Source organism: Anarhichas minor, unplaced genomic scaffold (genome assembly GCF_050575085.1).
Source record: "Anarhichas minor isolate MPS153535 unplaced genomic scaffold, ASM5057508v1 ptg000015l, whole genome shotgun sequence".
In the NCBI taxonomy this organism is placed as follows: Eukaryota; Metazoa; Chordata; class Actinopteri; order Perciformes; family Anarhichadidae; genus Anarhichas; species Anarhichas minor.
The window spans coordinates 1,263,894-1,276,206 of record NW_027466461.1 but is presented as its reverse complement, the minus strand read 5'-3'; the positions used below and the strand labels follow the sequence as shown (position 1 = coordinate 1,276,206).

Here is a 12,313-nt window from a genome sequence, read left to right as displayed (position 1 = left end):
CCCTGAAATGAAATCAGCAGCAGCAGTTTGTGATGTGTCCTTTCTCTGCAGGTGCTGAGGGAGTCAATAGAGATGATGGTGCATCAGACAAAGTCCCTGATGATGAATTCAGATAGTAACCAACATTCTACTCTTCATCACCACAACCAGCTTCTGCTGAGGCAGCAACTTGAAGGACTGGACAGGGCTGTATCCGAGCTGCAGGTGAACTGAATGGTTTATTCTACACAACCGCAGTAGAAAGTGACTCCTCTTCCATTTTTATTTCAAAGAAGAGAATTGTATCCAGCAACATATCAGCTGTGTTTGACTGTTTACCCACAGCTGAGTGTCAACTGACAAAAACATGATAAATGAGGCGGTATAGAAACACAGAATCTTATTTTCTTTAGATGTAGACCCTATTGAAACTGTAAGGATTATTATTAGGGCCCGCGCAACCGACAACGTCGGGCCGCGAAGGCCCTATTGAAATTGTAAGGGGTATTATTATTATTAGGGCCTGAGCGACCGACAACGTCGGGCCTGCGAAGGCCCTATTGATATTGTAGGGGTTATTCTTATGATTCTTATTTTTAAGCTTTGGGAGTCTTTTGGGGGTACTGTCCATGCATGAAAACTCACCAAATTTTGGGGACTTGTCAGGTCTGGTGAAAATAGCCATCTGAAAAAGGAAGCATCATTCTGTCTAAAAAAAAATGGCTCTCTAGCGCCCCCTACAAATCGGACCGGCGACGCCCCTCGGCCAGTATGTCCGATTTACTTGAAATTCTACACACATGTCGAAATCCACTAGATCTAAAAAAAGAAAAAAGCCTCTCAGACCCTTAAGCTCCGCCTACTTAGATTTTCCGCCATATTGAATTTAGTGAAAAACACATTTTTGCGCGCTTTCATCGAAGAACCTTGACGTGGCGTGGCGGCCATTTTGCCTCATTGTTTTTGAAAAAATGAATTCTTATAAGTTGTTATAACTCCAAGGTAAATTATCCAATCCGCATAAAACTTCTTATGCATGATGCTACTTCAAGCTTGAACATATTTCAATTGAAAGAATTTCAATAACTCATAGCGCCGCCGACTGGCTAAAGGAAATGTCATATTTTATACTTTTCTTTAGTCCTCCTAGCCAGGTGACCTGATGAGTGTCAAATTTGGTAAGGATAGCTTTAAGACATTGATGATGCATTATCATGAATATTGTGAATTTTCATACAACGCTGTTGCCGTGGCGACGCATCATTCGCCATGAAAAAGGAAGCTGATGGTTTAGTGACTTGGGATGCTCACAAACTCATGGAACTTTGTACATGTGCCAAAGGTCATTGGAAGAAATATTTTCTATGATTGTTTTTTAATCGTCCGTTTTAAATTGCCTCTATAGCGCCCCCTACAATATTTCAAAAGACTAGCCCCAGCGCTACGTTTGAGCTACATGTATAAATCTTGGTAGGCACATGTATCCTATGGAGACTTAAATATAAGTCTCTTGGGACCATGCTCTAAACCCTACCGGAAGTCGTCCAGTTTCATTTATGTGTCATTTTTCAATAGATTCTGGCCTATTTCTAGTCGCTATACTTTAACGAACTCCTCCTAGGGACTTCATCAGATCCACTTTAAATTTTGTCAGTACAATCTCAAGACCGTTGTGATTAAAAGTTATCAAAAGATTTACGTTTGACGGAATCGTTTAGCCGTAGCGGGCGGCTACTTTACGTGATTCCCCATGAAAAAAGCTGATGTAACTCAGCTGGACTTGTTCCAAACAGTCTCAAACTTCACATGCTTGATAACACTCATGGCCTGATGATGTCTACAAGCTAATTTCCACTAATACTCACAGCGCCACCTGCTGGCGAAAGGAAATCTGGATTTTGTGATAAACACCTCCGATTTACATGACTTTTACACAATGTGGTTTACATTTGACACATGATGCATGTTTGCACACATTCTGTAGCGCCAGGCAGCGGATACAGGAAGCATCAGACTATTTGCAAAGCATCATTTCCAGCATCAGGCGGTCCACGCGGGATTAAAAACGTCTCACTCGCGGACGCGCCGTCCAACGGTCGCAGACGTTCTCTGGTTCTCTGACACGCAGGCCGGAGTCCCGCCGGCATCCCCGACGCGCTGCAGATTGCGAGGGCCCGTTCATCGCTGCTCGCAGCTTTAATTCTGCTTTTTATTTTTGCCGTTTGGGAGTCTTTTGGGGGTACTTGCCATGCATGAAAACTCACCAAATTTTCGGGACTTGTCAGGTCTGGTGGAACTTAGAGTCTGAAAAGGGATGCATCCTTCTGTGTAAAAAATGGCTCTCTAGCCGGCGAAGCACCTCGGCCAGTATGTCCGATTGACTTGAAATTCGACACACATGTCCGACTCCGCTAGATCTAAAAAAAAGCCTCTCAGACCCCTAAGCTCTGGCTACTTAGATTTTCCGCCATATTGAATTTAGTGTAAAACACATTTTTGCGAACTCCTCCTACATGCTGGGTCCGATTACTACCTAATTTATTGTGGATCATTGTTGGATATAGATCATCAAAAGTTATCAAAAGCTCTTTGATATCTCTTAGCGTTTACAAGATATGGACCAATAAACTTCTTAGGGGCGTGGCTTAATATCAATACACAACTTCTCAACCGTTTGTCCTAAAATTACGAAATGTTCAGCATATGTGCACATCGCATGCAGTAACATACCCTGAGAATTTATTTGCATTCAACCACTAGGGGGCGCTACAGTAAACCCGCGAAGTTGTGCTTTTTGTCAGTTTTTGCAGATTTCAGCCTTCATACTTTAACGAACTCCTCCTACAGAATTTATGCGATCAACTTCTCCTTTGGTCAGGATGCTCTTAAGACCTTTGTGATGACATGTTAGAAAAATCGTGACTTTTCATCCAACAACCTTGACGTGGCGTGGCGGCCATTTTGCCTCATTGTTTATGAAAAAATAAGTTCTTATAAGTTGTTATAACTCCAAGGTACATTATCTAATCCGCACAAAACTTCCTATGCATGATGCTACTTCAAGCTTGAACATATTTCAATTGAAAAAATAACTCATAGCGCCCCCTACTGGCTAAAGGAAATGTCATATTTTATACTTTTCTTTATTCCTCCTAGCCAGGTGACCTGATGAGTCTCAAATTTGGTTAAGATAGCCTTAAGACATTGATGATGCATCATCATGAATATTGTGAGTTTTTGTTGAACGCTGTTGCCGTGGCGACGTACCGTTCGCCATGAAAAAGGAAGCTGATGCTTTAATGGATTGGGATGCTCAGAAACTCATGGAACTTTGTACATCTGTCATAGGCCATAGGAAGACATAGTGTAAATGGGTTTTTGGCTTGGCCGTTTTAAATTGCCTCTATAGCGCCCCCTACAATATTTCAAAAGGGCAGCCCCAGCGCTACATTTCAGCTACATGTTTGAAACGTGGTAGGCAGATGTATCCTATGGAGACCTAACAAGAAGTCTCTTGAGACCATGCTCTAAACCCTGCCGGAAGTCGGCCATTTTGATTTCTGTCATTTTTCCATCGATTTTGGCCTATTTCTAGTCGCTATACTTTAACGAACTCCTCCTAGGGACTTCATCAGATCCACTTTAAATTTTGTCAGTACAATCTCAAGACCATTGTGATTAAAAGTTATCAAAAGCTTTACGTTTGACGGAATCGTTTAGCCGTAGCGGGCGGCTACTTTACGTGATTCCTCATGAAAAAAGCTGATGTAACTCAGCTGGAGTTGTTCCAAACAGTCCCAAACTTCACATGCTTGATAACACTCATGGCCTGAGGATGTCTACAAGCTAATTTTCACTAGTACTCACAGCGGCACCTGCTGGCGAAATCTGCATTTTTTTCGCTGTCGCGGACGTTCTCGGACGCGCAGGCCGGAGTCCCGCCGGCACCCCCGACGCGCTGCAGATTGCGAGGGCCCGTTCATTGCTGCTCGCAGCTTTAATTATTATTAATACCTTACAGAAAAAGTGTGTGCAATAGTCCAACTTCTCGTTCCCTTTCTCTCTCTCTCTATGCAATTGTCTCAAAACCTCAATCAAAGCATTGCATGTAGAAAAGATATTTGATACAGCATTGGATATATATGTCATCAAATTAGCACAATATAATGCCCCTCATTGATGCTACATCAATGTAAATACAAGCCACCGCTAATACAATCAATACGGCTAATTAACAGAGAGCCAAGTAGCCGACAGAGTTTGTTCATTCCAGCTTTACCAATAGGCAGATCTGTGACGTGCGTGTTTATGCATAATGTTTGAAAGTTTCTTCCATTCTGCCAGCATGAATGTGGCATTATGCAATCCAAAGAATGTGGATGTCACTGAAACTGTTGTTTCCGCCAGACCTTCTCCTCTCTGGTGCTGAAGACCTTCTCCAGTGACTGCAAGCAGATGTCAGGGGAGATCTTTAAACAGACCATGCCTTCTGCTGTACACTGGAGACCCAGTCTCAGGACAGGTACTGTTGTTAATGCTCCGTCTATGTAGAAACTCACACAACAGATATTTGCTGATCAGACTAAAACTAAGGAAGACGCTCTGTTTATTGCTTTGACACACATATTGGATGGGTTTGTATATAAACTATACAGTAGATTCATCTTCAAAGTTCATTTGTATATAAAGGATGGAAAGTGGAAACCTCAACAGACTCTGAAAGATACATTCTAAATGTTTAATGAATACATTATTTGGGGTGTTTAAAGGATCGTTGGAGGGGATTTAGTGGCATCTAGCGATGTGGTTGTAGATTGCATCCAACTGAAAACCCCTCTGCTCACTCCTCCCTTTCCACTGTGTCAGAGAACTACGTGGCCCTCAGGTAAGGCTCTCTCTAGAGCCAGTGTTTGGTTTGTCCGTTCTTGGCTACTCTAGTGGTGCAACATGGTGGACTTCCTGAAGATCTCCCTGTGTAGATATGAAGGGATCATTCTCAGGTGACGAACACAACGATTCTTAGTTTCAGGTGATTATACACTAATGAATTATAGTTTAAAAAATATATAAATCCCCCTAAATCCTACACACTGCTCCTTAAAGGGAATGTACATATTTGGAAATGGCCCTTCCTCAACTTCAGAGATAACAATCATAAGGTCACATACAGGCACTGAAAACGCTCCCTCAGGAGATAGCTTCCACTAATCTCTGACCAGATCTTGTGTTGTGGTCAGAAACACAGTACCATGGGAGGATGCAGTAGAAACTATAAAAAAAAAAGCGTAGATATACAGAGCTGGCTGCAGAGGCCGGGAGCTTGGCTGGAAACCAAATGCACATCCCCTGGAGGTTGGCTGTAGGGATTTTGTAGGCAGATGACTTTTGTCCCTGTTAACCGAGCTGGGTAGAAGAGGGTGGAGCCCCAAACACGGAGTGAAAAACATGGCAGACACTGCAGCCATTCCAGTGAGTGTGGAGTGTGGATTAAAATTAAGGTGAGTGAGCGGAGCAAAGTTAATCAAAGCACAGAATTCCTAAACTTATAATGTTAACCAGTGATGTTCTATCAATCCATCACATTTATTTATGAAGCACATTCAAAAACAACCCCCCAGTGACCAAAGTGCTGTACAGACCACAGCAGGTAGCTAAAGTACAAAAATAAGAAACATTAACACCAACGCACACAACACATGGGCACAAATATACAAGACATAGGCATAAGCACAAGTCCAAAACGCCAGAGAGTGAAAGTGTGTTTTGAGCCTGGACTTGGAATCAATGGCGGGGGTTTCTGTTCCACAGTCTAGAGCTGCAACAGCAAAGGCCCGGTCCCTGAGGGAGCTGAAGGGGTTAGAAGGTCTTGGATAGAAAAGGGCTTAATAGACAAACAGAAGACCCATAAAACCAATTCTAAACTGTACCGGCAGTGGAGAGAGATCAGAATAGAATTATGCTTCCTCTTGTGGGTACCTGTCAGCAGCCTGGCGGCGGCGTTTTGGACCAGTTCCATGTGAGACAGGGACGACTGATCAATCCCAGTACACAGGGAGGTGCAGTAGTCCAAGCTGGAGAATATGAAGGCACAGATGACCTGCTCACGTTCTTTAAATGACAGAAGTGAGGAGTGTGTTGCATGCTGGGATGAGCAGTTGGTTTGTTTGTTTGGTTTGTCTGCTGATGACCCTGTAGAGCTGCCTGCCTCTTACGCACACATACAGTATAACTTCCTATTGTTCTTTATTTGGTAAGACAGGTCAACATAATCCATGAAGTGTCTCATAACAGGGGGGATGCTACCTAGTGGCATTTAATAAGACTAGTGGACCCAGTAGATTCATTGCAGCACAGTCTGATACCCACTGCACGGCCTATACATAGATAGGTCAAAACATCATTTAACGTTATAATAGGAATCAAAAATCATTATAATAATTGACTTTATTTAGAGGCACTTTTCAAAAGAAAGTTGCTTTACATAACATAAATACTGGGCTTCCAAGGGAATACTCACACAACTTTTGGCACATTTCACTGTGTACTGACAATTGTGTATTACTCTGTTTGCTCAGGTTTTCCCAGCAGCCCCAGTGAGTATGCATCTTTGGCAGCTCAGACTGTGATTGGTCAGGTTTTAGAGGGTGTGGCACCATTGTCTGATGATGCCCGTGTCCAAGCGCTGAGTATAACAATGACGGCTTTCATGGAGGCGTGGATGGAACACATCCTGAAACAGAGGATCAAATTCAGGTATTTTTATTCATACGGTCATACATTGATGTCTACCACAGTGTTGAAGAATATCACCAAAGAGATGAAGAATACCTTGTGATGGGGCAGCACTGTAGCCTAATGGTTAAAGAGCAAATCTAGCCTACACATAACAGCACATTCATGGTCTGACCCCCAGCCTCTCCATATTTCCTGTCTATCCATATCTGCTCACCCAGGTGTGCCGAATGAGAAATCCCACTTGATCATACATTGGAGGCGTGTGGCTCATTGTTTATTATTAAACACTATGTAAGGGCAGCTGTTGCCATGTGCAAATACCTCAAAATTGGAGAGATGCCACCACAAAAACGGCTGTAAGAAGAACACAGACAGCGAGACTGATTGATGGCTTGATTGATTGATTTTTATTGATGCCAAATTGGGAAATGCTAGAACAGTAGCAGCGAAATCAAGGTACTGTTCAATCAACTTCAATAAAGTAAACGTGATTTTTCAGAGTGTCAGCACTGCTGTTGCAGGAAAATCAAAAACCATAGAATAGAAGTATGTAAGCCATTCAGAAGCTGGACACGAGCAATCATCAAAGAGTTTCATCGTCTTCGTTGACCTCTGGCTAAGTCCCGCCCGTTCCGCAGCCTTGCCTATCGTAGCGTTAGCACTTCTATTTTAAGCTAGCTACTGAAGGTATACTGAATGTCTACACATTATGCTTTAGCTTTTTAATGATTAACAGTGAATAAAGACCTACCGAGCATTAGAGGAACAGTGTTGTTCCTTCATTTCATTGTCTTCTGTCTCGATCACCAGGTGATGTGCTGGTTCACTTTTACACTGAGAAATCACTTTCTGTTTTACCAAAAAATTCAATAAAAAGTATTCGGTAGTGCATTTAGTGACAGTTTGAGCTTCATGGTGACTCTGCTTGATGGAGTAGCAGCGGGGGGCGGGACTTAGCCAAGGGTCAACTGGGATCAATGGACCAGTTGTATTTCTTAGGCCCACAAATTAAATAATCCAATCAATATAATTACTCTGAAAGATATGATCATCTTAATTTGATTATATGATATTCATTTGTTTTTTGTGTTGTAGACTATGAAAACAAGATGTTTTTTTTTCTTATCTTGTTAAGAGTGCTCTCGATGTTAAATGTTCTCTTACCTAAGAGGAGAGCAAAACTAAGAAAACATTGGTGACTCCCAGAAATCAGTGGGTGGTAACAAAATAATAACAAATCGTGGATACAAACAAACTAGGTCCTTTGTTCATTTATTTCTTCCTGCATGAGGTCCAATGTGACCGCATGAAAATATATAATGTAAAAAATATAAAGCATCATTTCAGTAACTACTAGAATGAGAAAATGTTCATGAAAACACGGGTCAGTCTGTTTCTGCCAACAAAACACAATTTTGTCTTTGTTTGATTTGTTTTGTGTGTGAGTGAGAACTGCTGACATGTAGTTCTGTTGCTCCTCCTCAGTGTGCAGGGAGCTCTCCAGCTGAAGCAGGACTTTGATTCCATAAGAGAGTTGATCCAGTCGGACCAATACGGCCTGTCAGCTGAACTCCACCAACGGCTGCTCAGCCTCCGGTATGACATCCTGCCTTTCAACTTTCTGTTCATGCTGTAGTGTCATGTTCTGTGTCTCATTGAACTGTTCAACAAACCAATGTCTTTACTTGTTTTCAAATCCATCACACCTACATATTTGTGAAAGTTTCACAGCTATGCCATGTGCCACGCATTTTTTGCTTTAGTGGGAACTGACTTCATGTTTAACATATGTGGTTAACACCTGACTGCTAGCTCTTTGGACTCTCTTTTGGGTCACTTAACAAGTCAAGACAATTTAAAAAGCATGAGAAAATGTCATTTCTTGGTGTTTTAAAAAAGTATTTTATTTGACTGTTGACCTGTGTAAACTTTAGCCCCTTTTACACAGAGATTCTGTAATACTGCCATAAAGAGGATCTGCCATTACGCTGGCTTTGCTTTTTTACACTGACTCAAAGATGCTCTACAACAAATATGATGCATTACAAGCTCCACCAGTGGTTTGGAATGGTATACACTAAGTGGGTGTGGTCATGCTCCCGTAGCTGTGACTGCGGTGTATGAATGGGTGAGCCCTGATGGGAAGGTGGAACTTGCATGCTAGCCCCTGTCATCAGTGTATGAATGGGTGTGAATGGGTGAGTGATGACATGTAGTGTTAAAAAGCTTTGAGTAGTCGGAAGACTAGAAAAGAGAAATACAAGTACAGTCCATGTACCATCAAGTAGAGACAAACATGTTCTGCTGCTGTTGATGATCTCTCGGATGCAGTTCTTCCAATAACAAAGTGATGTGGGAGACAACCCTGTGCCAGTAAAAGCTCCCACAGCACTTTTGGTAAGCAGGTTGGGTGATCCTTCTCTCTGTCTGCAGGGTGTTTCAGCAAGTGGACTCAGCAGTGGTGTGTCTGCTCCAGCAGCCACAGGCCAAACCATACCTGCAGTCCAGAGCCTGGGAACCTTTCAAACGCTGCTGTGAGTACCATACCACTCGGTCAGAAAGTCGCCCTAATGAAACCATATTTGGGGCCCGAGCAACCGACAACGTCGGGCTTGCGAAGGCCCTATTGAAATTGTAAGGGGTATTATTATTATTATTAGGGCCCGAGCAACCGACAACATCGGGCCTGCGAAGGCCCTATTGAAATTGTAGGCATCCGTTATTATTAGGGCCCGAGCTACCGACGTCGGGCCGCGAAGGCCCTATTGATATTGTACCCGTTTGGGTAAACGTACGCATGGTTGGAGGACTTGCCATGCATGAAAACTCACCAAATTTTGGGGACTTGTCAGGCCTGGTGAATATAGCCATCTGAAAAAGAATGCATCTTTCTGTGTTAAGAAATGGCTCTCTAGCGCCCCCTACAAGTTGGACCGGCGACGCCCCTCAGCCAGTATGTCCGATTGACTTGAAATTTGACACACGTCCACTTGAGCTAGAGCTACAAAAAAGCCAATCAGACCCCTAAGCTCCGCCTACTTAGATTTTCCGCCATATTGAATTTAGTGTAATACACATTTCTGCGAACTCCTCCTACATGCTTGGTCCGATTACTACCGAATTTGATGTGGATGATTACTGGATCTACGTCATCAAAAGTTATCAAAAGCTTTTTGATATCTCTTTTCGTTTACAAGATATGTACCAATAAACTTCTTAGGGGCGTGGCTTAATATTAATACACATAACTTCTCAACCATTTGTCCTAAAATTACAAGAATTGCAGCATATGTGCAGGTCGCATCCTGTAACATACCCTGAGATTTTCTTTGCATTCAACCACTAGCGGGCGCTACAGTAAACCTGCAAAGTTCTGTTTTTGTCACTTTTTTCCCATTTTTAGCCTTCGTACTTTAACGAACTCCTCCTATAGAATTTATGCGATCAACTTGAAATTTGGTCAGGATGCTCTCTTAAGACCTTTGTGATGAAAAGTTATCAAAATCATGCGCTTTCATCGAAGAACCTTGACGTGGCGGCCATTATTTCTTATTGGTGAGGAAAAAGGAAGTTGTTATAACTCCAAGGTACATTATTCAATCCACACAACTGCTTATGCATGATGCTACTTCAAGCCTGAACATACTTCAATTGAAGAAACTTCAAGAACTCATAGCGCCGCCTACTGGCTAAAGGAAATATATTTTATACTTGTATTTATTCCTCCTAGCCAGGTGACCTGATTACTCTCAAATTTAGCAAGGATAGCCTTAAGACATTGATGATGCATCAACATGAATATTGTGCATTTTCGTTGAACGCTGTTGCCGTGACGACGCATCGTTCGCCATGAAAAAGGAAGCTGATGGTTTAGTGGCTTGGGATGGTCAAAAAAGAATACAACTTTGTACATGTGTCAAAGGTCATTGGAAGAAATATTTTATATGATTTTTTGAATTGGCCATTTTAAATTGCCTCTATAGCGCCCCCTACAATATTTCAAAAGAGCAGCGCTACGTTTGAGCTAGATGTATGAAACTTGGAAGGTACATGTATCCTATGGAGACTTAAATATAAGTCTCTTGGGATCATGCTCTAAACCCTACCAGAAGTCGGCAAATTTCATTTTTGTTTCATTTTTCCATAGAATTTTGCCTATTTCTAGTCGCTATACTTTAACGTACTCCTCCTAGGGAATTTGTCTGATCCTCTTCAAATTTGTTCAGTACAATCTCAAGACCATTGTGATTAAAAGTTATCAAAAGCTTTACGTTTGACGGAATGGCTTAGCCGTAGCGGGTGGCTACTTTATGTGATTCCCCATGAAAAAAGCTGTAACTCAGCTGGACTTGTTCCAAACGGTCCCAAACTTCTCATGCTTGATAAAACTCATGGCCTGAGGATGTCTACAAGCTAATTTTCAAGAATACTCACAGCGCCACCTGCTGGCGAAAGGAAATCTGGATTTTGTGATGAACACCTCCGATTTACATGACTTTTACACAATGTGGTTTACATTTGACACATGATGCATGTTTGCACACATTCTGTAGTGCCAGGCAGCGGATACAGGAAGCATCAGACTATTTGCAAAGCATCATTTCCAGCATCAGGCGGTCCACGCGGGATTAAAAACGTCTCGCTCGCGGACGCGCCGTCTGACGGTCGCGGACGTTCTCTACCGGTACCCGGAGGTGCACGGCGGACAGCCAGGACGAGGCTGCCGCACCGCACTAGGTTTTCAGGTTCTGAATGGCGAGCGCACCCCGTCGTCAGGTCCGTAAATCCTCGGAACAGGCCGCGGGGCAACAACTCAGGGGTGGCGGGGGTAGAGGCGAGGCAACGCAATCCGACCGAAAAGGCCCAGACTAGAGGTTTGAACGGGGGCGCCCGAAGACGCTCGCGCGCCTCGGATGGTTGGATCCCCCGCTCAGCTATAGACGAGACTTTTTACTGGTTTCTTCGTGGAGAAAAAGGTACCATTGGGAAAAGCTAGTGTCGGTGACAACAGACGGGGTTCCTGCGATGACGGGCCGGCATGCAGGCTTCATTGCGCAATGCAAAGGTGACCCAGACTTCGCAAAATTTCTACATTACCACTGGATCATTCACCAGCAGGCGCTATGTGCAAAAGTAACCGTCTTTAATCATGTGATGATACAAAAATATCAGAGATGTGATACCTCTGACTTTCAAATGTTGAAACAGATTAACAGAAATAAAAGTTGCATGTTTAAATATGTATGTGTAGCTATACCATCATTGTTGTGGAAATCATTATTAATAATTATTTTGAGTAATAATTAACTGACATGTGATCGAACAGTCTCTTCACATATATTATGATTATTAAAAGGTGATCTGTGCAACTTTGTTATTCAGGAAGTTTGTATCAAATAATTAGCCCTTCGTACTACTCGGTACCCTTGAAGTAGCTCTGTTTAAAAAAGGTTGGTGACCCCTGCTCTAAACCCTACCGGAAGTCTGCCAGTTTGATTTTTGTGTCATTTTTCCATAGAATTTGGCCTATTTCTAGTCGCTATACTGTAACGAACTCCTCCTAGGGAATTTGTCTGATCCTCTTCAAATTTGGTCAGTA

At 42.7% G+C, this 12,313-nt stretch overlaps 1 protein-coding gene across 1 annotated transcript in view; it reads left to right on the top strand.

Moving 5' to 3' along the window:
- Nucleotides 1–12,313, top strand: part of ccdc142 (coiled-coil domain containing 142) — a 121,989-nt gene that overhangs the window by 101,476 nt on the left and 8,200 nt on the right. The window contains exons 12-16 of the mRNA XM_076092063.1: nucleotides 52–204; nucleotides 4,387–4,501; nucleotides 6,555–6,732; nucleotides 8,200–8,310; nucleotides 9,148–9,248. Coding sequence (XP_075948178.1) covers nucleotides 52–204; nucleotides 4,387–4,501; nucleotides 6,555–6,732; nucleotides 8,200–8,310; nucleotides 9,148–9,248 — 658 coding nt within the window. The remainder of the gene's footprint in view (nucleotides 1–51; nucleotides 205–4,386; nucleotides 4,502–6,554; nucleotides 6,733–8,199; nucleotides 8,311–9,147; nucleotides 9,249–12,313) is intronic.